This window comes from Hyaena hyaena, unplaced genomic scaffold (assembly GCF_003009895.1).
Source record: "Hyaena hyaena isolate Hyena2069 unplaced genomic scaffold, ASM300989v1 scaffold_170, whole genome shotgun sequence".
Classification (NCBI taxonomy): domain Eukaryota; kingdom Metazoa; phylum Chordata; class Mammalia; order Carnivora; family Hyaenidae; genus Hyaena; species Hyaena hyaena.
The window spans coordinates 569,932-595,408 of record NW_024080802.1 but is presented as its reverse complement, the minus strand read 5'-3'; the positions used below and the strand labels follow the sequence as shown (position 1 = coordinate 595,408).

Genomic DNA, 25,477 nt, shown 5'->3' with positions numbered 1-25,477 from the left:
TATGCGATGGCAAAAGCCTCTCAACCACAAAGCTTCTAGGTCTTCATTGGGTCTGCCTATCATTCAAAGGTCTTGCTACAAAGCAGATTCTAACTCGATAGTTTTGAGGGGAGGCTGGATATCAATATTTCTAACAAGACCACAGGTGGCACTAATACTGTGTGGTCCATGGACTACACTTTGAATATCAAGGCACCAAACCACTACATTTGCACACTATTTTACCAGGAGCCCAAACTGAATTTCTAGGGCAAATTGGTTCACACTGAGGTTAGTGGGAACAACTAAAATATCCAGATGTCTCAGTCCAACAGAAGATGACACTTCATGAGCCTTGTTAATGAACCTAAACTGATCTCATGTTCCGAAACTGACATGATTTTTATGATTAGATGTAGTTCAGCATATAGTGATTAATGGAGATGTAGTCTCTACTGCACTTCTGAAATACTGGATTATTTGATCTTCACAGTAGGCTTGAGCAGTAATGGACTATGGCAAGTACCTTTGAGGAAACAGACCCAAGGCAAGTGGCTACTGCCATGGGTCACTTAGGCAGCAATGATCACACATAGAGGCCCAGACTCTTCTCCTCCATCAGCTGACCTTGATGTCTGGCCATGTTCCATTAACTGATTAAAAGTAAGTAGATGCAAATACAAATAAAAAGTAAATGCATACAGAGCAGTGATAGTACTGAAGCAGGTAAAATATAGCCATATTCTGATTTTGCTTTAAATACCAAGGCCAAAGGAATTTGGAAGCATTAATATTGAGTAATTTTCTATTGGTATTATGTTAATATAAATCTAGCTAAATATGAACATAGTTGCATATGTAATTTTATTATGCTGTTAAAATCAAAATTAAAGCTGTTTTGTTAGTCCTCTTCACTTCCTTGCCCCAAGACTACCTATGAGATGATATTCATATTACTTTCTTCCCAGACTTTGTAGGTTTGGTGTAGCCAGCAGGAAATTGTTTTTTCACCTCTTGTGTTAATTTTAATGGAACTAAATATGTTGGAATCACTTTTTTCATAAGCAGATGTTAAAAATTATATGAATCCATACTCCAAATTTGGAGTTGATCTCTAAATGTCAAATGTATTTACCATCCTTAGAAGACTAATGTTTTCCACAGGAAAAAAAAAATCCCTTTGAATTACTGTGGAGACAAAGTAATGAAGATAAATCAAGAAATGCTGCCAGTCACTAGGAAAGGAAAATACCAGAATCTCCATATTTAAAAACACTTGAGAATAGACAGCAAAGATCCTCATCAAGCCTAGGCCTTCTAAACATATTTGTGATTTATAATGTTATTTTTCTCATCATTGACAAAGGAATAATACCTGTACTCTTGAGAGAATTGGCTAAGTGGCACCTCTTTATCGCTGTGTTCACACATTGAGTTTGAAATGACTTGAAGAATAATAGACTCACTTTGGAAAATTGTGTTTTCTTCAAGTGTACACTTAACTCTAAAACTAAAGACTAGGTTTATTCTTAGTTCTTACTGACACTCCTGAATCATCAAGTTGACTGAACAAGCTGTGTAGAGGTTCTCCGTGAGAAGTGAGAGCTACAGTGCTCCAAGCATGCTAAGCAAGAGAATCATCAGTTCCTAATCATTTTCTTCCTTCATTATTTTTTGCTGGTGTCTATTTCAGAAGATATGGGTTGTGCAGAAATTAACAGATAACATAGCTTCTGCCTACCTCTGTCACTTTTCATTGGCTGCTCCTTCAGGACATTCTCGCATTTCCATCCTCAATTCCTTAAAGGCACCAAGCTCCTCCCAGCTCTAGGCCTTTAAACTCATGTCTCCCTCTGCCCACAGTAAACATCTTGGAGCCCCTTGTGATATATAGTTTGTAGTGATGCATTTCTTTGGCTTGCAGAGTGACTAATTTGTCTAACTCCTAATTTAATGTGTCTTTTCTACTAAACTGTAAGCAACATGAGAGTACGGTTTTTTTTTATTCACCATTGTATCCTTATCAGGATTTACATTGTTCCGCCCCTAGGAGTTTTTTGAATAAAAGTTTGTGAAGCAGAGGAAATTCTTGAGGTTTACATTCTTTACAATGACTAATGAAGAATGCCTTGTGCCTGTGGAGGCAATTAATCTACTAAATTTTTTAATGTAAAAGTAGAATCTTTTGTAATAATAAACTGAGAATTGTCCAGATGTGAAGATGAAGAAATGAAATCCTTAATGAGAACATATTTATGACCCAGTGAATATGTCAATATCTTGGACAAAGTATTTTATGAGCTTTGATTTGCAAGGATTCATGGATCAGTATCAGGAACAGGAATCTTGATTTCTTCCTAGTAACAGTAATATGGCTAGTTATTTTTAAACTACTTTTATAGGTCACTCAGAATTTGTATTTCATGGAAAGTAATGATCTTTAGTGTATTGTTTAATGTTTAGTTAGTCATTGCTATAGTTTGGAGTGTTCAGTGTCATTTTAAGATTCCTATAGTGTGTTGTTTCTTCTGTTCATCCTACTGACCACTGAAGTATTACTGAATAGATTCGTGATATTAAATAATAAGAAGTGAAAAGCTGGGTACTTTCATGTAATGCTTTAATTATTTTACTTTTCAAGAGCATAAGCTTATCACCCCCAAAGCTAAAGTACACTGAGATAAGAGTAAAACTCAACATCCAGGTAAGATATCACCATATAGTCTTCTCTTCACCAAATAAATACTAAACTGTGGTTGAAACTATAGAAGTATAGTTTGTAAAAAAAAAAAAAATGTAATTTTTGAGAAAGCAGGTTCAAATTCTTCATCTAGGGATATTCTGGAATATGCTATGGATGGAATCTTTTATTAAGTTATTAGAATTGAAGTGTCCAGAAGGAAATGTATTATTACTTCCTAAAAATGTTTGAATAAAAGCTATTACTTTGAATGATGTATTCTCCATAGGTAATTGCTTAGACATTAAAAAAGTAGCTCACACAGGCTTGCACTTTGCATCTTTGTTTTACTCTCCTTTGTAAGGTAGACAAATTGGGAAAGAAATAAAATATTCCACCCCCAATAGGTCAGTCATCCTTTAAAAAAAATCTATTGTGCAAAAACCACTTTTATGGTTCCTGTGAACTTATGACAAGTAATAGTTCCAGGAACAAGGCTTCAAAACCTAAGTTATGTTTTGTTGCTTGCAGTTACCTTGGATTTTAACTAGATGTACAAGTTGACTTCTGACCATGGGGAATCCTCTCCATGCATGGATTTATGGATTGTTGAGGCCATGGCAGATAACCAATTCCACAGAAGCAACTCCATGTTCTTCTGAGGAAGATCCATAGCACTGCGGAACAAGGAATATAAGTGAGCGATGCCACAAGACACTGCAAATGGGGGGGTCATCAAAATACTGCCCTCAAAAATGAACTCTGAAGGTGGAGAAGCTACAAGGAAAAATACGTTTTGAAATATATTCCTTTTTAGATGGTTTCAGTATTATGTTAAGAGCACCGATGGGGCACCTGAGTGGCACAGTCGGTTAAGCGGCTGACTTAGACTCATGTCATGATCTCACGGTTTGTGGGTTCGAGCCCCATGTCGGGCTCTGGGCCAACAGCTCAGGGACTGGAGTATGCTTCTGATTCCATGTCTCCCACTCTCTCTGCCCTTCCCCTCGCTTGTGCTCTCTCTCTCAAAAATATAAACATTAAAAAAGAATGAGCACTGATAGACAGTCACTAGGCATAGCATGTGCTTCTTAAGCATGTAACAGCCAAAATATCTGTTGATTCCAAGCTCATTAAGTACACAGTTGAATAAATTTGTTAAAAAAAGTTTCAGCATAGCCAGGATTAAGGGGAAAAAAAAAAAAAAAACAAAGAAAGAAATCTCCAGTGTTTAGAGAGGAAACACCAAACTATTCAAACTGTAGTAATAAAATATTTGGCCTTTAATCATTTCCAATTAAGTTATATTTGAAAGCTCCCCCTCCCCCACCCATAGTCATACACAAACACACCAATTTTTAAACGTTTTATAATGGTCAAAGAAGGGGGTTACATAGATATGTTTATTAATGGAACTCACTTTTTAAATTAGTTTTTAATAAGTTGCTAATGCATTTTAGCCTCAAATCAGTTCCATCCCATTCTCAATCCCTTGCCTGGAGTCTTAACAGTTAATGTCGTCTAACATGAGGAGAGCTTCCTGGGGCATTTGGGGAATGATCGGCTTGGGGCTTAAATAAGCACAGTTGATAAAGTTCTCTCTCTCTTCCTCAGCCCCCACTAGGAATGATAAAGGCATTTCCAAAGGTAAATCGTTCTCTTCCTCTCTCTGCTCCTCTCCTTCCTCCCCTTCCTCCTCCTCTTCCATTTCCTCCTCTTCCTCCTCTTCCTCTTCCTCCCCCTCCTCCTCCTCCTCCTCCTCCACGCAGTCAGGTTCTTGGACATCCTCTTCATCTTCGGCCTCTGCCCCCTCCTCTTCCTCCTCCTCCTCGCTCTCCTCCTCCTTCCCGTCACGCTGCTCCTGGTCGTATTCCTCCTCGTCACACTCCTCTCGCTCATTTTTCTCCTCGTCCTCCTCCTCCCCCCGCCGTGTGGTGGGAGACTGATCGGGAGTGAAGACCAGAGAGGGGTTCTGCACAAAGCTGTACATTTCCGGCAGCTCCGTGTCGTCCTCCCCGCCGCTAGGGGGCGCGTCGTTCCAGGAGGCGCCTTCCGGGGAGGCCTGGCCGCTCGCCTGGACCTGCTGCGCGCGCAGCGCCTCCTGCTGGCGCTCCAGCCGCTCTTGCTGCCGCATGTCCTCGTAGATCTGGTTCATGATGAACTGGGTGGTGTTCCGCGGCGCCCGCATGCCGGGGGCCCGCCACCCGTACAGGTTGACCGGCCGCAGCAGGGTGCTCAGGTCCACGGGCGGGCTCTTCGGGAAGGAGCGGCGAGGGTGGCGGCGCAGGCCGCGGCCCCTGCGGCCCCAGCGCTTCTTCCTGCCCGGGGGCCTCGCCTGGCCGGGGATCCAGGGCCCGCGCCAGCAGGAGCAGCAGCAGAGGCAGAGCGGGTGCAGCCCGTACGCGCGGATCACTTGCACTCGGCCGGGGGGGCTCCAGAATCCCTCCGGAGGGGGGCGCCAGGGCCCTCCCCAGGGCCCCCAGTTGGAGTACACGTCCCAGTGGGGCCGTCGCGGTGGTTGGAACCAGGGGCCCGGACCGTGCTGTTGCTTCGGGTGTTTCCTGGGGGCCTCATACTGGAACTTAGGAGCAGAGCGGTGGCGCCGCTTGTTTATCGGAGCGCCCCTGCGCCTTCGGTGGCAGGAAGACCAGGTGCCCAGCGGGGCCGGCGAGGCCCAGCCGCCGCCCAGGTTAAGAGGGTCCTCCCTTTTGTCGAGCGTCTGCGTCATCGTGCAGGGAGCTCCGGGAAGCTGTCGAGTTTGGCCAGATGCGCAGGTCTGAAGAGCCTCGTCGGCCTGCGCCGCACCACGTGCCGGCTCCTGGGATCACGCCCTTCTCTCCACGAGGACCCCTCTTCTCCGCCTGCTCGCTCGCTCTTCCTTCGTAATCTCTTGTCCTTGGCTCCCACGCTGTCCCGCCCGGTGGGTTGGGCGGGACTGGGGCTGGGTAGGGATGGTGGGGGAGGAAGGTGGTGGTGGGCGCCACGCAGGGAGACCCGCTCCCGGGTCCCACACACACCCGCCTCGGCGGAGGCGCGGGCTGGGAGCCGGGGAGGCAGGGGTTGCGCGTTACCTTGCTGCTCCCTCCCGACCCAGGTGCTTCACCGTCGCAGTCCTGGCGGGACTGAGGGGCCCAGGGCAGAGGCAGCCTTTAAATACCGGCCGGTGGCCACCGCGTCCCTGGTTGCCCGGGGTGATAGCCAATTGGGGTCGAGGCTCTTCTCCTGGCGGAGGAGCGGGATTCCGGGTGGAACCAGGTGCCCAGTGAAGGTTCCAAGCAGGCTTGTGACGCAGGTTTTGAAGGAGGGAAATAGGGTCCTGGTCTGGGGTGGTGCTCAAGTCTGATTACGTTTGCGGCGGTTGATTTGAAACCTGTGTACCGCCTGGACGTGCGAGCATATGGAAGATGGGCCTTTAGCTGAAGCTCTTGGAAGTGGGCCGGAGGGGTAGGGGGGCTTGTACCTTAGAAAACCTGTATCTTATACCTTTGGAGGATAAGGAGGTGAAAAGAAAGTGCCTGGAGGGGCGCCTGGGTGGTTTAGTCGGTTAAGCGTCCGACTTTCGCTGAGGTCATGATCTCGCGGTTCGTGGGTTCGAGCCCCGCGTCGGGCTCTGTGCTGACTGCCAGCTCAGAGCCTGGAGCCTGTTTCAGTCTGTGACTCCCTCTCTCTCTGACCCTCCCCTGTTCACGCTGTCTCTCTCTATCCTAGAAATAAAATAAAAATATTAAAAAAAAAAAAAAGAAAGAAAGAAAAGAAAGTGCCTGGAGTCTGAAAACTGGACCCCACTCCATACCTGTGCACACTCTTCTAACTCCTGGGAGTTGTAGTGCTTCATATGGGAAACACGACCACGAACACTTAGTGTCTGTGCTTGCAGCAAGCATGGGCTCGGGGCAGACATAGTCCTTACACCTCCCCTGTGAGGTAGGCACTGTTATCACGTCTTACTGATTAGGAAATTGAGAGGTTATCTTAACCAAGGTCGTGGGGACTGAGAGCTTCGGGGCTGGTATTTGAACCTACCAGCCAGCCGCAGAACCCAAATTCTTAACCCCATGACTCTCCTCAACTGCCCACCCACCTTAAATAGGACTCTTGGGAGGAGTGCGTGAAATCCTATGGGAAAGCACTTTGCTAATTGTAACATATCCTGCAAATGTCGGATTAAATAAATAGGACCACGACGTATATTCGTGAGAATACAAGTATGCCAGTTGTCTTTTCCGATGTCGCTCTATGTATACCAGAAAGCCCATTTCATTGGGAGCGTTGATAACATTACATTGCAAATATGGGCTTTGATTTAAATTATCACGAAGGTACTCTGACTGATACTATAATGGTGGACATATGCCATGATGCATTTATCCAAATCCATAGAATAGACAATATCAAGACTGAACCCTAATGTGAACTATCGACTTTGAGTGATGATAATGTGTCAATGTAGGTTGATCAGTTGAAAGTACCATTCTGGTGGGGGATATTGGTAATGAGTGGGGAGGGGAGTATATGGGAAATCTCTGTATATGAGAAACCTTACGCTCAATTCTAATGTGAACCTAAAACTGCTTAAAAAAATTGAAATCTATTAAAAATGTGCTTCAATTTCAATTCAGCGATTATTAGCCTCTAAACCTCCGGTTCTTACCCATACCAAGAGTATAGTTATAATACCTTTTCCGTAGGGCTGTGTTAAAGATTACACAAGGTACTTCATTAAAACGGCTAGTGCAGTTACCCCAGGAGCACTCAGTAGCTGTTAACTGTCATGGTTGGCATACTTAAACACTTTAGGAGAAAGAAGTTGATATATGTAAAGATTAGTAACCCTGCTGTGGATGATGCCAAAATAGGCATCCCTGCCCTTATGCCTTTTTCTGGTCCCATTTTGTAGAAACATCAAGGAAATGCTATGAGGCTGGATCCTAGAGAAAAACCATCCCAGAATATATCCCTTTATTGCCTTCCTATGGTGAGGGGAATTGCAGAAACTGGAACATTGCCCATTGGGAACCAGAGTCTATACAAGCCCCCAGTAAATGACAAAGAAGGAAAATGTGGGAGTGCCCTGAAGCCTGCAGAGGCTGTGTATGCTTTCCGGGTTGAAAATTGAGAACAGTGTGGGGGTTCTTGGATCAGGACTTCAGTCATTGCTGTGGGACCCACACACTCCACAGGCTTCGTTCAATTTTGTTTGCTCTTTGGTTTGCTGGAGACGAGCCTGCATGACTCAAAGTGCAGAATGCTGACACATTTGGCCTCCAGTGTCCCTTTCTGGATGTAGACTCACACATTTGGCAGTTACTCTCCCCTTACTCTGCTTAATTCAAATTGGAATGGTGATATCCCAGATTTATTTGTCTGAGGACATATGTGGTATACGATACTGGGTTTTAATTAGAAATTTTATTTTACTAAAAAATTTTTTTAACAATTATTCATTTTTAAGATACAGAGAGTGACAGAGCACAAGTAGGGGAGGGCAGAGAGAGGGAGACACAGAATCTGAAGCAGGCTCCAGGCTCTGAGCTGTCAGCACAGAGCCTGATGCAGGTCCCGAACCCATAAACCCGAACCCATGAACCGTGAGATCATGACCTGAGTCTAAGTAGAACGCTTAACCAACTGAGCCACCCAGGCGCCCCTAATTTGGAACTTCAGAAATTGACTATGTCTCCATAGTGGAATTCTCATCAATTTCTTGTTTTAAAGAAGGTTAACTCAGATAATTAAGGACATTGTTTTTGTACAATTGTTCCGCGGCGGCATATACATTTCATATTAATTCTCCTTATTAAAGAATATTATCTTGGTATTGTTCTTGTCCCATCCCTCTCCTTCTTAAGAGAAACATAAAATTATGATTTATGAGTTTTAGTTTTATCGATAGATTGGCATTGTAATTCTGACTGTTCATGTACTGGTAAAATCACCCAAGAAAGTTACTGTCTGAGTACGTTAAACACAGCTTTCAGAAATGCAGTTGAGGACTTTTTTTAAGACATCTTTTAATGGCTCATATTCTTTAAATACTGCAATATGAGGTGTTCTAATTCATCACTAAAATATAACACACTTGCCATGGCTTAATGTTGTCTTAGTTTTCCACTGCTATGTAACACATTCTCACAAACTTACCGAAACAAGGTACATTTGTTACTTCAGGGTTCTCAGGTGTTAGTTGGCTCCTCTGCTCAGGGTCTCACCAGGCTATGGTCAAGGCACTTGGCTGGCTTGGTTCTCATCTGGAGGCTCCCTTTGGGAAAATGTTATTGCGTTATTGGCAGAATTTGTTTCCTCGTGAATGTATAAATGAGGGCCCTGCCTTTTAGCTTTCTGTCGGCTGGAGGATGCTCTCAGGTTTGGAGGCCACCCACAAGTCCTAGAGGTCACCATCCATTCCTAGAGCATATTCTCACTTCCTTGCCATGGGCTTCCTCAATGTGGCTACTCAGTCCAATCAAGTCAGCAAAGCAGATCTCTCTGGTGCTTCCTAGCACAATGAATACACACACACACACACACACACACACACACACACACACACACGTATGTGTCAAAGCGTGGGCCTGACATTGACATTTGTGACATCCATTGTCTTTGTTATATTCTATCGGTTGGAAGCATGACCCCACATCCTACCAGCACTCAAGAGGAAAAGGTTACACAAAGGCATGGATATCAAGAGACGGGAAGTTAATTGGAGGATTGCCTTAAAGTTTGTTCATCACATATACCAAATACATTTAGTAAAATATGTACTCCATAGTAGCTAGTTATGACTTTATTTGGAAGGCTTAATGACATTTTGCATTTTTGAAATTCCACTAAGTCCCATATGACAGTATAGTTTATGCTATGCTTAATGTCACGCATGACATTATGTTGTTAAGTTGAAAACACACTGCTATCTTGGTGGTGGGTTTTTTTTTTTTTTTTTTTTTTTTTTTTTTTTTTTTTTTTAAGGATAAATTCAAACACTTGATGGCAGTAGTAACTCATTCAAAATTCAGTCAGCAAAGGCCTCAGTATACAAAATAAGCTATGAGAATATAAGANGCTATGCTTAATGTCACGCATGACATTATGTTGTTAAGTTGAAAACACACTTTTTTCTTGGTGGTTTTTTTTTTTTTTTTTTTTTTTTGGGCATTTGTGTGAATTGAAAAGGATAAATTCAAACACTTGATGGCAGTAGTAACTCATTCAAAATTCAGTCAGCAAAGGCCTCAGTATACAAAATAAGCTATGAGAATATAAGAACTTTGTATTTGTTTATCACAAACACTAAATTTAAACTATTCCAGTTTGACAATATGAATTACTAGATTTTAGCATTTTTCAATTGGCTTTTAGAAAGCAAACCTCAGTGAATTAAATATATGTAAAATTCTTTAGCAAGAAGTTGGATATACCTGATACATTTGGTCAGATAAGTAATATTCAACACATGTTTTTCAGATCTGTCTTTGTAACCAATTAAGTTCCATGGGAAATGAAAAAAGAAATGGAACACATATTATGCTCTCTCAAGAACTTGGCTTTTGCCACCTTGAAGACACTATGCATAGGAAGTTGAAACAACAAAGGTAGGCGCCATCCATTGGTCATAGAGGCTTACTGCAAATTACTAAGAGTCCAGCTTTTCAAAAAGTGAGATAAAAATTACTCATTACTTTCTCTTGATAATTTGGGAAGTTTGGGGATAGTTGGAAAACTGCTGAGGCATGTTGTACCCCGGGGAATAACCTTGTGGTGCTTTTCCGTTTATGACTCCTCATGTCATATAAGTAAGTTATGAAGAGAAGTTAACTTTGTAATGAGATAACTACAAAGACAGTTTCTGCAGATTTAGAGAGAAGTAAGAATGAGGATTTTATATTCATACTAGTGCTATGTGTAGGCATTATTCGCTGTCACCCTTTGAAAATACTAGTAACTTTTTATTTACTCAAGATTTTCAGAGAATTAACCCAACATATTGTAGTCATGACATCTGAAAAACATGTGTAGTATGTAATGATTAATTAGGAATTATTAGCATGGATTGGGGTGCCTGGATGACTCAGTAGGTTAAGGGTCTGACTTCAGCTCAGGTCATGATCTCACGGTTCATGGGTTCGAGTCCCACAGCGGGCTCTGTGCTGACAGCTCAGACCATGGAGCCTGCTTCAGACTCTGTGTCTCCCTCTGTCTCTGCCTCTCCCCCACTCACGCTCTGTCTCTCTCAAAAATAAATATACATTAAAAATTTTTAAACCTATAAAAAAGGAATTATTAGCATGGAAATGTTTGTTTATAAATAATTTTAAACTACACTGTATTGTGGAGCAACAGGATGAAGTGCCCCCCTCCCCTGAAAAATGACCTGTAATATTTGAGGAAAAAATGTGTAGCACTTCAATAAAGAAAAAGAAGTTTATTAAAAATACAGCATGTAATGAGGGGTCAGTTTTAGAATTAAAGCTTTCAGTGAAGAATGTGAGGTGTTGGAAATGGCCACTGAAATAGGATGCATTGAGAAGGAATACTAAAATGTTATCATCATATTTTCAGGGCTATAGTAGCATTTTGTTCTTCTGAAGTTCATGGTGAATTAAATCTGCACAGGAGCCTTGAGAGTAGGAAGCCATAGTGCCTGTGAACAGGTCAGGTGGTCCTATATGTCTGCATAATAATGCCCTTTTCATCTTGGTATTTTATTTCATTTCACGTTTTGCTATAGCCACCCACCCCAATTTCATAATAATGTTGTAGAGAGAAGGCTGTGAGGACAAAGAAGTTTCTAGGCCATTTGCAGGGAGTCTAAGATCATCGATAAGGTTCCTGTGGGCAGAATCCCATTATGACTTTTTCATGAACTCCTTCCTCCATAAAAAATAAAAATAAAAATTTTATTTTATGACTAGTTGTAATAAAGAAAAATATAAATTAGGCTATATTCATTACTGAATGTTTATTATCATTATTATCATTACCTTGCTTTGTTTTATATTAAAAGAAATGAAGATGTTTTTATAGGTCTCTAAAATCATTACGGGCCCTTGGCACCTGTAATATCCTAAACTGAGATAGTTGATTCATGTAGGACTTCTGCCCTATATAAACTGTGAGACAGTAAAATGCTAATTTTGTGCCAATATTTTAAGGCAGTAATAGGAAACAAATATAGAGTTGCAATGTTAAAATTCCACTTTTAGTCTGATTCGGAATCATGTATTGGAGTGTATCTAAAAAGTAAAAATAAAATCAGTTTCTAAATGTCATTGGTTTATAATGATGGCTTGATGGTTTTGTTAATTTTTAAGCTTTACAACTTGGGGTATACAAATCATGATTCACTGGGTGCGTGATTAGTTTTCCCCCATAGGTCCAGCAAATTAATATATATTTTTAATTATTACAGACATTGATATTTATACATTTAAACTGAAACAAGGAAATGCTTATGCATCTATTGTGGAGAAACATAAGAACAATTTTTTTCAATTGCCGCACTACAGAAATTCTGGACTTAGCTATAATGTCTATAAATAATGGCTTATGATGGATGATATGAAATAATGAGAAAAAAATCAGAAAATATAGATAAAGAAGTATGTTTGCCTGAAAGAGATAGTTGAAAATAAAAAAAGTATATTTTAAGTTTTTATTTATTTTTTAATTAAAACATTTTTATTATTTATTTTTGAGAGAGAGAGAGAGAGGAGTGGGAGTGGGAGAGGGGCACAGAGAGAAGGAGACACAGAATTTGAACCAGACTCCAGGCTCCAGGTTTTGGGCTGTCAGCACAGAGCCTGATGCAGGGCTTGAACTCATGAACCATGAGATCATGACCTGAGCTGAAGTCAGATGCTTAACGAACTGAGCCACATAAGCGCCCCAATATATTGCATGTTTTTAAATATTAAAGGTGTACTGTCGTCAGTTGTCTCTTTTTTACTTTAATATATTAATTGATAAATAGATTATTCAATGATGAAGTTTGATACTAAGCATTTTAGTGAAGTTATCGAAAATTATGCACTCTCCCACCCTGTTGGTGAACGTGTAAATGGCTATGACATCTTTGAAGGTCAATCGAGTAATATTTATTAACATTTAAGATAATATGCTCTTCAGCCAAGAATTCCACTCCTATGAATTTATCCAGAGATATACTCTCACAGGTACACAAAACTATTTTTGTTTGCCTAAGGCTAGTCTTTCCAACTTTAGTGTAAACAAAAGAACATAAAATGTACATTCATGTAATGGGCTGATACGTGCTTTTCAGAATCAGTAGGGGCACCTGGGTGGCTCAGTACGTTGAGCATCTGACTTCAACTCAGGTCATGATCTCACAGTTGGTGGGTTTGAGCCCCGCATCAGGCTCTGTGCTGACAGCTTGGAGCCTGAAGCCAACTTTGGATTCTGTGTGTGTGTGTCTCTCCCTGCCCCTCCCTTGCTCATGCTCTGTCTCTCTCTGTCCCTCAAAAATAAATAAACATTAAAAATTTTTTTTAGAATCAGCAGAGCTGTATGTGCTGATATGGAAAAATCATCAAGAAATGTTTTTGGGGCACCTGGGTGCCTCAGTCCGTTAAGCATCCGACTGAACTCAGGTCTGATCTTACGGTTTGTGGGTTTGAGCCCTGAGTCGGGCTCTGTGCTGACAGCTAGCTCAGAGCCTGGAGCCTGCTTCAGATTCTGTGTCTCCCTCTCTCTCTGACCCTTCCCTGCTTACGCAGTCTCTCTCTCTCTCAGAAATAAATAAAACATTAACAAAAATTTAAAAAAAAGAAATGATTTTAAGTGAAAGAAGTAAGGTTTAGAATAATGATTATCTCTTGTATTTAAAACACCATGTTTACATGTATAGATGCATACGTTATGGTGATATGTGTGTGTGTGGTACCTGCACATGTATATTTGTATAAAGAGAGGAAATTGCCCATGTACAAGCTTTTGTTGCTCATGGAAACTTTCACAAAGTGTGCAAGAAACCATTGCGTAGCTTTTTCTTGGGAGTAGAAGTGGAGGTTTGCAGCTGGAAGGAAAATCACCTATCATTGTACATTCTTTTGTCATCATTCCCTTTTCACCATGTGCCTGTATTATGATCATACATTTCAGACAGTTCAACTTTCCTTAGAAGGCATTCCTTAGCTTCTTCCCTAATGTAGCTCTCATATCATTGTCTATGTTTTCCATTTTATAACCTTTGTTTTGTTCACAGGCACAGAGATATACCAATAGAATGATTTGATAGTTATCTAGTTGTGTTCAAGGGATGAGACAAGCCTAAGGTTTTTCTACTATGCCACCATCTTATCAGATATACTGATAAACTGCTATTTAAGCAAGGTTTTAAAATGAGCTGACCAGGTCTTTAAGGTGATAAAATATTATTATTCAAAAACTGAAGCCATGTGCTTTGTTGTTGTTGGATATGATTATTTGCATGTTCCATTATAATGAATATTTGCTCACAAGGCCATTATAGATTTCAAATACTTTTATTCTCTCCTTGATTGTCTTTACTCAGTTGGGAAACAGAAACATGCTTTAGTGAAAAAAAAAAAAAAAAAGGAATAGAAGAGTTTAGTTAAAAACATCTAAATCTTCACAATGCACCTAACGTGCTCATTTAAAGCTTTTTCTTTATAATGTACTTAACTTGAAACTATATGGGATAGAAATCCTTAAAACCTGCAAGTTACATGTGATTTACAAGAATATCTGAGAAGTATATATATTTTTTGTCATTTAGTTTTGCCCTTTCTGCACATCAAATGGTTTTATCCCTGACTCATCTGGTGTTTGCTTAAATTACTAAATTGTCATCATATCTTAACACTTTTAGTTGTATTTTATGAAATTATATCATTTTTCAGAACACAATTTGAAAGTATCATGCTGAGTTTTTGTTTCAGAAGAGAGCGGAATTGTTCCGTGATAGTGGGCATCATAGTGCTAACCATTATCTGCAATTAGACAAGACTTCCAATAGGCAAACGAGGTAGGCACATGTACGCTTGAGGAGTTTTGCTGAGATTGATAGGGTTTCCGTCCAATCGAATATCCTCTAGCGCCTTACGGATATAAGTCAAATTTTTCACATTGCAGAAGGTATCTTCATGCATCTCGAAAATGTTGTTATTCTAAAAGAGATGATAATAAATTAAAAGGCTAAATATAACATATGCTTAGTATTGATTAATAACACAGTCCATTATGCCTCACTCCCATTTTTATTCTGTTGTTCTTTCTCTTATCCAAAAATGCATGTTATGGGATCCTAGTCCATTGAAGACTTTCTAGGCAGTGGGGATTAATTCATTGAAGCACAAATTAGACATGTGGTTGGCTTCATGGGGCTTACACTTCAGCAATAGAAATGTAAAATAAGGAAGTGAGAAAATAAATTTAAAGAAAATGTTATTTCTAAAAATGATGAGTAATGTGAAGACAGGATGGTCACTGTGGAAAGTTATCTTAAGAGACAGCAGTGGAGCTGAGAATGGAGTAAAAACAACTCAGGCATGGAAAGAGCCAATGTAGGAATATTGCAGGGAGAGAGAATGCTACATTCAATCTGAGTATTACCATGGAATGTTCAAGAATGGGAAAAAAAGTCAACATGGGTGAAGTAAATACAGTGAGAGAGAGAGAGTGAGAAAATATTAGGGAGATAAGCAGCATCAAGAAATACATATTTAAAAATAGCTTTATTTGATATATTTTACATAGCATAAAATTCATTCACTTTCAGTATATGGGTCAGTGAGTTTTAAGATAGTCATGGAGCTATACAACCATCACCATAATTTAATTTAGAACACTTTAAATCCCCCCAAAACCCCATAGATATTAGCATTTACTCTCCTCTACCCTTACCCTCCCCCCACACCATTTCTTCTTATCATTATCCCCTGGTGATTTCTAATCTACTTTCTGTTTTTGGGGACTTTCCTACTTTGGATATTTTTTATGTATATGGAATCATATATCATCTTCTGTGACCGGGTTCTCTCATTTACAATTGCATTTTTAAGGTTTATATGTTTGGTACCATGTATCAGCACTTGTTTGTTTTTTATTCCCTGATAATATTCCATTGTGTGGATATACCACATTTTTTATCCATTCATCAGTTATAGAAATTTGGATTGTTTCCACTTTTGACTTTTATGAATAATGCTTCTGTGAACATTTGCATACAAGTTATGTGTTGACATATATTTTCAGTTCTCTTGGATATATGCCTGGGAGTTGAATTGTGAGTCATATAGTAACTATGTTTAACATTTCAAGGAAGTTTCGAACTGTTTTCTAAAGTACCTGCACCATTTTAGATTTATACCAACAATGTACAAGTGCTCCAATTTTCTCTGCCTCCTAATCAACACTTGTAATTGTCTCTCTTTTTTATTTTAGATGACCAAGTGGATGTGAAGTGGTATCTCATTGTGGTTGAGTTCATTGCTAGTGCATTGAATACAATTGATATTTTATATCGATTTTATAACCTGTCACATTCCTGAACTCATTTATTAGTATAAATGGTTTAGTGGATTACTTATGACTTTCTATATAAAAGATCTGTGGATCAGTTTGGGAATTATTTCCATCTTAATATTAAGTGTTCCAAACAATGAATATGAGCCGTCTTTCCTTTATTTACATCTATTTCTCCTAAGATAAAATTATACATACTTAAGATGTATAGCATAATGTTCTGATATATGTATACATTGTGAAATGATTACCACAATCAAGCTAGTTAACATTTCCACCACCTCATATGGTTACCTTTTGTGTGTAAGAACACTAAAGATCTATTCTCAACAAATTTCAAGTACACTGTATAGTATTCTTAACTATAGTCACCGTACTGTATTACATTATATCTCCAGAACTTAATTCATTCTGAATAAGCAAAACTTCACATTCTTTGACTAGCATGTTCCCTTAGCCCTCAGCCCCCAAACCCTGGCAAACACCATTCCACTTCTTTGAGTTAGACTGTTTCAGATTCCACATGTGAGATCTTATAATATGTGTCTTTCTGTGTGTATCTTATTTCCCTTAGCATAATGTTCTCATCCATGTTGTTAAAAATGGCAGATTTTTTTCTATTTTGATTTTTTTCTTTTTTTTTTAAAGTTTATTTTGAGAGAGGGAGAGGGGGAGAGAGAGAGAGAGAGAGAGAGAGAGAGAGAGCAAGTGGGAGGAGCAGAGAGAAAGGGAAAGAAAGAGAATCCCAGGCAGATTCTGCACTGTCAGCACATAGTCCAATGCAGGGCTCAAACTTATGTACTGTGAGATCATGACCTAAGCCAAATCAAGTTGGAGGCTTAACCAACTGAGCCACCCAGAGTCCTGGTGACTTTTTTTCTTTTTTAAAGAATTAATAATTACCCATTGTATACATATACCACAATTGCTTTATCCACTCATCCACTGAGAGACACCTAGTTTGCTTCCATATCTTGGCAATTGTTAATAATGCGGCAGTGACCTTGAGAGTACAGATAACTCTTTGAGATACTGATTTCGTTTCCCTTGCATATATATCCAGAAATGCGGTTGATTGATGGATCATAGGGTAGTTTTGTTTAACTTTTTGAAGAACCCCCCATACTATTTTCCAGAATGGCTGTACCTTTTACATTTACACCAACAGTAGACAAAGGTTCCGTTTTTTCCACATCCTTGTCAACACTTGTTATCATTGGTCTTTTTGATAATAGCCATTCAATGAGGCGACATCTCACTGTGGTTTTCGTTTGCACTTCCCTTATGCTTAGTGCTGTTGAGCATCTTTTCATATACCTGCTGGGTATTTGTATGTTTCCTTCTGAGAAATGTCTATTCAGGTATTTTGACAATATTTTAATTGATATTTTATTGAGTTATTTGAGTTGTGTATATATTTCGGATACTAACCCCTTATCAGATGTATGGTTTGTAGATATCTTCACCCATTCTGTAGGCTATCTTCTCTCTCTGTTGATTGTTTCCTTTGCTGTGCAGAAGTCTTTCAACAATATGTTATCATACTCCGTCTATAAATCTTGTACTTTTTTGTCAAAGTTATTCTTAGGTGCTTTGTTATTTTGAATATATAAATATTCTGATATAAATAGAATTGTTTTTCTTAATTTCATTTTCAAATTTTTCATTTATAGCGTGTACATATACAGTTAATATTTGTGTATTGATTTTGTTACCTCCTCATACATTGCTTAAATCATTTATTGTATTTCTTTTTTAACTCATTGTTAATTAAGAAAAATGTTAAATATCCACATAGTTGTCAATTTTCCAGATTTTCTTTGTTATTGATTTCTATTTTATTCCATTATAGTCAGGTGTACTTTGCATGATTTCAATTCTTTCAAAGTTATTGTGGCCAGTTTTGTGGCCTAGTGTATGACCTATCCTGGGAAATGTTTATCGAACACTTGAGAACCATGTGTATTTTGTTGTTGTTGGATGGAATGTTCTGTAGATGGCTATTAAGTCTGGCTGATTTATAGTGTTGCTAAGGTCTTCTTGAACTATTTCCTAGTTGATCTTATGACTAGTGTTCTATCCATTATTAAAAATGAAGTATTGAAGACCCAACTTCTTATTGAATTGTCTATTTCTACCTTCAATTCTATTTATGCTCCACACACTTTGAGGCATATTGTTTATAATAATTATTATAAGTAATAATGATTAATAACAATATATATGAGTATATAATTATATATTGTTAGGTGCATATATGCTGATAATCCTTGTATCTTTCTGATGGATTGACTCTCTTCTCATTACAAAGTGTCCATGCGGAATAACAAACTTAGTGCCTATGTGCTGTACTATTTTCTTTGATAGGTAATAGGTACCTGCTGTTAATAATAATTGTCCCTCGCATGTAAGAACTTATCGTGCTCCAGAAACTGAGGTGCAGCGAGATTTGGATACTCTGTCCAATTTTTAGATAGTGTGGAAGTAGAATTTCAGCCCAGGGAATCTGCTTTTGCCAGAGCCTTTATTCTTAATTACTATATATATATTTTGGCAAACGTTTTGAAATGAATCAAAATTGGGGATTTTCATATAAGCATTAAAATAAACATAAGTTGAAAACAACGTAAATTAAAAACAGCTAGGGGCACCTGGGTGGCTTAGTTGGTTAAGCATCTGTCTTCGGCTCAGATCAAGATCTCATGGTTTGTGGGTTCAAGACCCCCGTCGGGCTCTGCAGTGGGGGTGCAAAGCCTGCTTGGGATTCTCTCCCTCTTTCTCTCTGCCTCTTCTGCACTTGCATCCTCTCTCTCTCTCAAAAACAAGTAAACTTAAAAGAAAAACAAAACAGGTATATACTGGATACTGATGAGGTGATCATGAGAAGAGACATATTTTAAAATTGCACTTAGTGATGCCCTTTTAAACCTTAGAGTAGGGAATGTAAAGTCAATTACCTTTTATTTTTTAATGTCATATTGTATATACAAACCCATTGTGTTTGAGTACATCATCAGAGACACAGTTACTTTGTAGGGTCAATATCACAGACAATAGTAATAAAATTTAATTCAGAATTAGAAAATACATTGGAAACACATTTTCTTAATCCAGAGAGATGGAAATCTGTCCTCCCTCAGCAGATAAGAATGCTCTAGGACTGAATTTAACTCAATACATAAAAACTAAAATCAAAAGTTAAAATTGACATTTTTTCTCCTAAAAGCCAGAAATTAAATTAAATTTTCTTTCTGCCTTTTTCTCTTCCATTTCTAATTTTTACACATTTCTTCAGGAAATGAATGTTTTGATCTGTTTGTTCGAAAGTAATTTCGGATGCGAGCAAGACGTATTAGGATTTGATAAAGACTGAAAATCTTTAGAGACTATGGTTATCAGAAATTAATCAGTATAGACAGAGGCATGAATGTACAAAGCCCTTGCACTCAGATAGAGAAGAGAGAGTGAAAAAGAGAGAAAAATGAGAAAGATGGTGACCATGTCTCAACATGTCATCATAAACAGTTTTTGTAGTCCAACTTCCTCCTCTTTGCTTCTGTTTTCTATGGAGCTATTGAGCATACCTTACTAGCAGAAGCCTACCTGGAGGTGAAGGGCCCGTAGGTTTTCTGGGAGTGGCAGAGGGATGTGGTCCAAATTGTTATCGGTGAGATAGAGATGATGGAGATCATACATATCCTGTAAAGATTCCAAATGTAGGGACTTAGTGGAAATTAGTGGTGCCTCAGTTGTATTTTCCATTCCCTGTTCATGCAACCACTTGTAAAATTACATATGCCTGTCAAGGTCTTGTTTTGCAAAGGTGAAGCAGATTAGTTCTCTAGTTACTAGACAATTCAAATAAGTTTTGTAAGAATTAACTGTCAGCAAATATTTCTTGATGACAATGTAAAGTGTTTCTCGATCTCTAAGAAGAACCTTGCTTTGTGTACTCTCACTTTCTCAATCTAAGCAAGGCAGTGTCTTCACATGGAAGACCTTCTGCAATAGGGTTTTGAAGATTTGGGTAAGGCATAGGAAGAACGTCCTTTATGTTATATGGATGGAGAAAAGAGAGTTTCTCTCCAATAAAATCCTGTTCTCTCTAGTACAAATACCAGGAAAAGGGCAGCCTAGCAAGATTTAAAAAGAAAAAGAAAACAAAAAACACTTAGACAATAATAGGTCTACTCTAGCCAAATACTACAGAATAAACTGCGACTCACCACCACCCATGCCAAATAAAGCTGAATGGGGAGACTAAACTTTGACCCTTGCAGACTACAATGAGGTGTCCTAACTCCTATGTCCACCAGGGTAATTTACAAGAGAGCTAGTGGAGAAACAGAACTTCCGCCATGGCTCACGACCAATGGGTCCACATAGCTCTCTGTCCTCTCCCTGGGAGTAACATAGTGTCTCTTAAATCTTATTTTAAATTTGTTTAAATTTGCATATATTTGGAAGAGCAGCTTGAAGAGAGTAAGAGCGGGTAAGAGAGCTGGTTGGTGAGTGTTCTCATCCTCCATGCTCTTATTCTAAGCAAACCAGTCTAGCCCCAACTTGCTTCTTTCTAAGTTTCTAAGATTAACTGAATCCATCCTTTTACAAGGTAATTTAGAAGATTTCTATCCTCAAGTCACCCCCCTCACCCTGTACAAGTAGTTATCCATTAAGCCATGTGAAATATTTGCCTCGAGTAGAGTTCCTGGGAAATACAAATTGCCTGGCTTACACCATTTCCAGGTACTCCTTGTAGACTGGAGTTCCAGGTAGCCACCAACACCTTATTCCCACTCTGCTTTCTGTTCTTGTTGTTTGACTAGCCTCAGAACTTGCCAGAACAGAATATTTCCCCAAAGCTTGATAAGTAGTACTTAGAGTTATTTTGTTGTTGTTGTTGTTTGTTTGTTGTTTAGTAGTTAAAAATCTCATCAAATTGAATTTCCTTATGGAAATAAAAAGCCTAGTCATTGACAGCAAATGAGGTGGAAAGATTAAGTCTTCCATATCCAAACTTAAAACTCACTTTAAATGCTTCTTGCTTTATTCCTTTCCTCCCCAGCCTATTGTTGCTAATATCGATAAATGTCAAAGTGTTTGGCAGTTCTGGGAGCTGCCTTATTTTGTTGTCACGCAGGACAAGCTCTCGGAGTTGAGGTAGCTTTCTGAAGGCATCCTCATCAATCTCAGATATTAGATTGGATGTCAGATCAATTCTTCTTAAATCATCTAGAAGGAAAAATGAAGGAACCAGTTAAACACTTTTGAATATGTTGTGCTCACATAAAAATACGAATATAAATTTTCCCACATATAAGCAATATAAATGTGAATTTAACTAGCAAAGGACAATTAATAACATAATTATTTCTAACAATTTTATATAATTTTATATACAATTTTAATTGTTTCCACCCAGTACCATACGTATTTATGCACTATAAGAAATCATAACTTTAACGAAAGTAGTGACTCATTATATTTAAAACAACTTATGTTTTCCCTATATTCTTCATAAACTTTGTCTAGATTTTACTATTTAAGAAGGTTTCCTCACTGATGCCCGATTGCTGTATTTTCTAATAGTCATGGATGCATTAGCATTAAAATACAAAGGCATTAAAAATAAATTTTCAAATGACTAAAGTACTTTATAAAAACAAGAACCAAAATTCTTCAAAGCTGGCAAATTATAAAGTCAGGATGTAGGCTTGTATGTATCAATCATAAAGCAACTGTGCTTTAATGGAAGTCTATTCAAACAACCCAAATCCTAGTAAATATATGACCATGACATTTTACTCAATGTCTTAACACAATAATGAGTTTTAACCTATAAAATATGTATACTTGTTATTCTATTTCTTGAAAACAGCACATTTGAAAATATCAACTATATAGTTTCATAATGACCTTTAATTCTTCATGTTTTTTAATATTAGTAAAACAAACTTTCACATATTTAAATAAGAAAAGATAGTCATTTATGGGCCAGTTTTCATATTCAAGGTTCATTTTTAGTACCAACACTTTATAGTGCAAAAATTTTAGAAAAATCTGTAAAGAAGACAGTGATATTAGTGTTGTCATTCATACTTAGGCTTGCAAAATCATTTTTGTTGATCTTTTTAATTCTGTTGAAGCGGGAATAGAAATAAGCGGTGTTCTTGGGCAGTGGAGGAATAGCATCAAGTTCATGGTCATCGCAGTATACGGTGGAACTTATACATGTACACAGAAGGCAGGTTGGAAAGTCTACAAGGTAGAGGCAAACAATTATCTATAAGTAAATAACAAAAGCAATTTCTAGGAAACAACGTGATTATATGTTTGTTAAATAAGATTAGGGTCTGATATAGAGTATCCTGGTATATTTCGTATTTTCTCACATAGTTTTTTGAAATGGAAATTAAAGTCAAATGTACCAATTAAAGCTGCACCAATAATTAGTATATTCTTTGTAATGTTTTAAATTTTATTTCAAATCACCTAGTGGATACAGTGTGGTTGTTGCTTTTATGCTTATTAGAAATTCTCTTTTCAAGTGGCGCCTGGGTGGCTCAGTCAGTTAAGCATCCAACTTCGGCTCAGGTCATGATCTCATCACAGTTCGTGGGTTTGAGCCCCGCGTGGGCTCTGTGCTGACAGCTAGCTCAGAGCCTAGAGCTTGCTTCAGATTCTTTGTCTCCCTCTCTCTCTGACCCTCCCCTGCTCGCACTGCCTCTCTCTCAGAGATAAATAAAACATTTAAAAAATTAAAAAAGAAATTTTCTTTTCAAATGTAAATATTAAGACTGTGGTTTTCATAAAGTTAAAACATCACACATAATATTTTTATTAGGTCATTGGTTTAATATTTAAACACCTCACTGAAACAAAATCTGCTTCAAGACAAATGATAGGCCAATGATTAATATTAATTCACTCAATATATATTTTTTGAATCCTTTCTATGTAAATGACACTATGCTAGCTGGCAAAACAGTGAGGAGCACAAGGAGACACCGTTCTATTTTATGATCTTCTATGTAAGATAAATGTTAATCACACAAATAAATAAAATGGGGACTGTGAAAAACGTCACGAAATATAGGAGCATACAATAAGTGAATCCAACTCAGTCTGACAGTCATGGTTCTCTGAGGAGGTGATAACCGAGTTGAGATCTCCAAGAACAGAAGGAGTTGACCATGCAAGTGGGAGGAAAGAGTACCCAAGCAGAGAAAGCAACGTGTGTAAAGGCCCTTCACTTTGGAGGGACTAAAAGATGGTCCATGTGGTTATAGCACAGAGAACATTGAAATGTAGGGGACAGACCATGCAGAGACCTTAGAGGCTGTGTGATTACAGGTTTTGTTCCTTACCCTGACGATGGCCAGGTTATTACATGATCATATTTGCATATTAAGAAAGCAGTCTGCTGGAAGGTGTTGTAGAAGACTGAGGGAGGGCAAGTGGACAGAGTGGAGATGAGTTGTTGTCTAGAGAAAAGATGATAGTTGCTTGGTTGGTCATGGTGACATATCTAAAAGGCAACAGATCCAAAAGATATTTGTGAGGCTGTGTTATATTTCAACATATTGATCAGCTTTTTCTCTATCACATGTACACATACACACACACACACACACACACACTCCTCCTTCACTCTCTGTTTAGTGGTCTTGTAGAGGACAGTAAGCTTCAAAGGAAGATAGAAATGCAATGACCAGAAGGAAAGGAGGAAGATAGGATGGGGAGATATGGGGGCCAAATGGGGAGAAAGAGAGTTTAAAGGAAAAGGGAATAGAAAACATTCTAAGGCTGCTGAGGTATCCGGTAATTTAAGGACTGAAACTGTCTCTTGGATCAGTTATTGTGTTGGTTATATATGACTTCAGTAAGAGCTATGGAGTGATGAGGCTGGAAGCCAGATTAACAGCCCGTTGAGGTGGGAGTTAGGGGTGAGGAAGTAGTTACAGCAGATATAGACAATGCTACTGAGATGTTTAACTGTGAAGAAGGAAAGAGAGATGCTGATATGTATAAGCAAATATATTTGCAGTGTGTAAATTGATTGAAGCAGGAGAAATAGGAAGAAAGAGATCCAAAGTAGAATTTGAAGATCAAAAGGATCCTGAGAAGACAGTAAGAAAATTGACTCAAAGCCACAGTGGGAAGGATCACATCCTATATTTGAGAGGACACACAGTCCATCTGTTGTAAAAGGAGGAGAAGGAGATAAGGTGCATTCATATCCGTGTAGGTAAAGATTACATCTCAAAACAGAAAGACCAAAGAGCTGCTGACCAGAAGATTGTATTTTCTCTGTGGAGTTGGAGGCTTACCTAGCTTGAAGAGTAAAGGGAGGAGGAGGTGAAGGGTGGTAAGATATGAGATGAATGGAGAGTGTGAAATAGCCATGAGAGAAACTAGACGAAAGCGATGGAAGAACTTCCTGCGATTGCTCAGTGATCAGTTCATCCCAATTTATCTGGGAATTTCCTGGTTTTAGCCTTGAAAATCCATCACCATGGGGCCCCTCACTCCCAGGCAAACGGATATTTGTTTGCCTTAGTAGAGGGATCCATTTGTGGTTTGTGATCAAGAATTAGTAAGCGCACCTACTAAGGTCTTACTACTGGCATTAAGTAGGGAAAATATTTACAACAGCTCCAGGAGTGAAAGCTATTTTAGGAATGGAAATCTAGGAAAGAAAATTTAAGGGGAACATAAAGTATTTAACACTTTCTAGTTTTTCAACTCATTATAAATTAATATTTGCCCCTTGTAATAAAAAAAAGGCATTTGATTCTTCTATATCTTCATGGCCTTGCTAATTTAGCAATACATGCTTAAGGTAATTTATATATTTTCACACCAGTTACAATTTAATTCTAGTTTTTCTACTCATAACCCAAGTCTCTTTTATATGGCATCAGAAAATTATTTTTAGAAATGTGTATTCATAGTAAAAATATATTTTGATTATTAAGATTATTAATACTCTAAATATTTCTTTCCAAGTTATTTGGGGATGGTGAATGTGTAAGATTTTAATTTAATTTAATTTTTAATTTTTTAATTTTTAATGTTTATTTATTTTTGAGACAGAGAGGGACAGAGCACGAACTGGGGAGGGGCAGAGGAAAGGGAGACACAGAATCTAAAACAGGCTCCAGACTCTGAGCTTTCAGCACAGAGCCCAACACGGGGCTCGAACCCACGGACAGCGAGATCATGACCTGAGCTGAAGTCAGCCGCTTAACTGACTGAGCCTCCCAGGCGCCTCTAAATTTAATTTTAAAGTTTAGAATTTCTGGCTATGCTTTG

At 38.6% G+C, this 25,477-nt stretch overlaps 2 protein-coding genes across 2 annotated transcripts in view; both read right to left on the bottom strand.

The window, feature by feature from the left end:
- Positions 1–4,012: 4,012 nt before the first annotated feature.
- CCER1 (coiled-coil glutamate rich protein 1) lies at positions 4,013–5,467 on the bottom strand. The gene has a single exon (XM_039240230.1). The coding sequence runs from the start codon at positions 5,385–5,387 to the stop codon at positions 4,164–4,166; it is 1,224 nt and encodes a 407-aa protein (XP_039096161.1). The 5' UTR covers positions 5,388–5,467; the 3' UTR covers positions 4,013–4,163.
- A 9,167-nt stretch (positions 5,468–14,634) lies between these two features.
- EPYC (epiphycan) overlaps positions 14,635–25,477 on the bottom strand; it is a 33,412-nt gene continuing 22,569 nt past the window's right edge. Inside the window, exons 3-6 of the mRNA XM_039240235.1 lie at positions 22,262–22,420; positions 21,192–21,394; positions 19,766–19,861; positions 14,635–14,805 (exon numbers count right to left, since the gene is read on the bottom strand). Of these exons, the coding sequence (XP_039096166.1) occupies positions 14,635–14,805; positions 19,766–19,861; positions 21,192–21,394; positions 22,262–22,420 (629 nt within the window). The remainder of the gene's footprint in view (positions 14,806–19,765; positions 19,862–21,191; positions 21,395–22,261; positions 22,421–25,477) is intronic.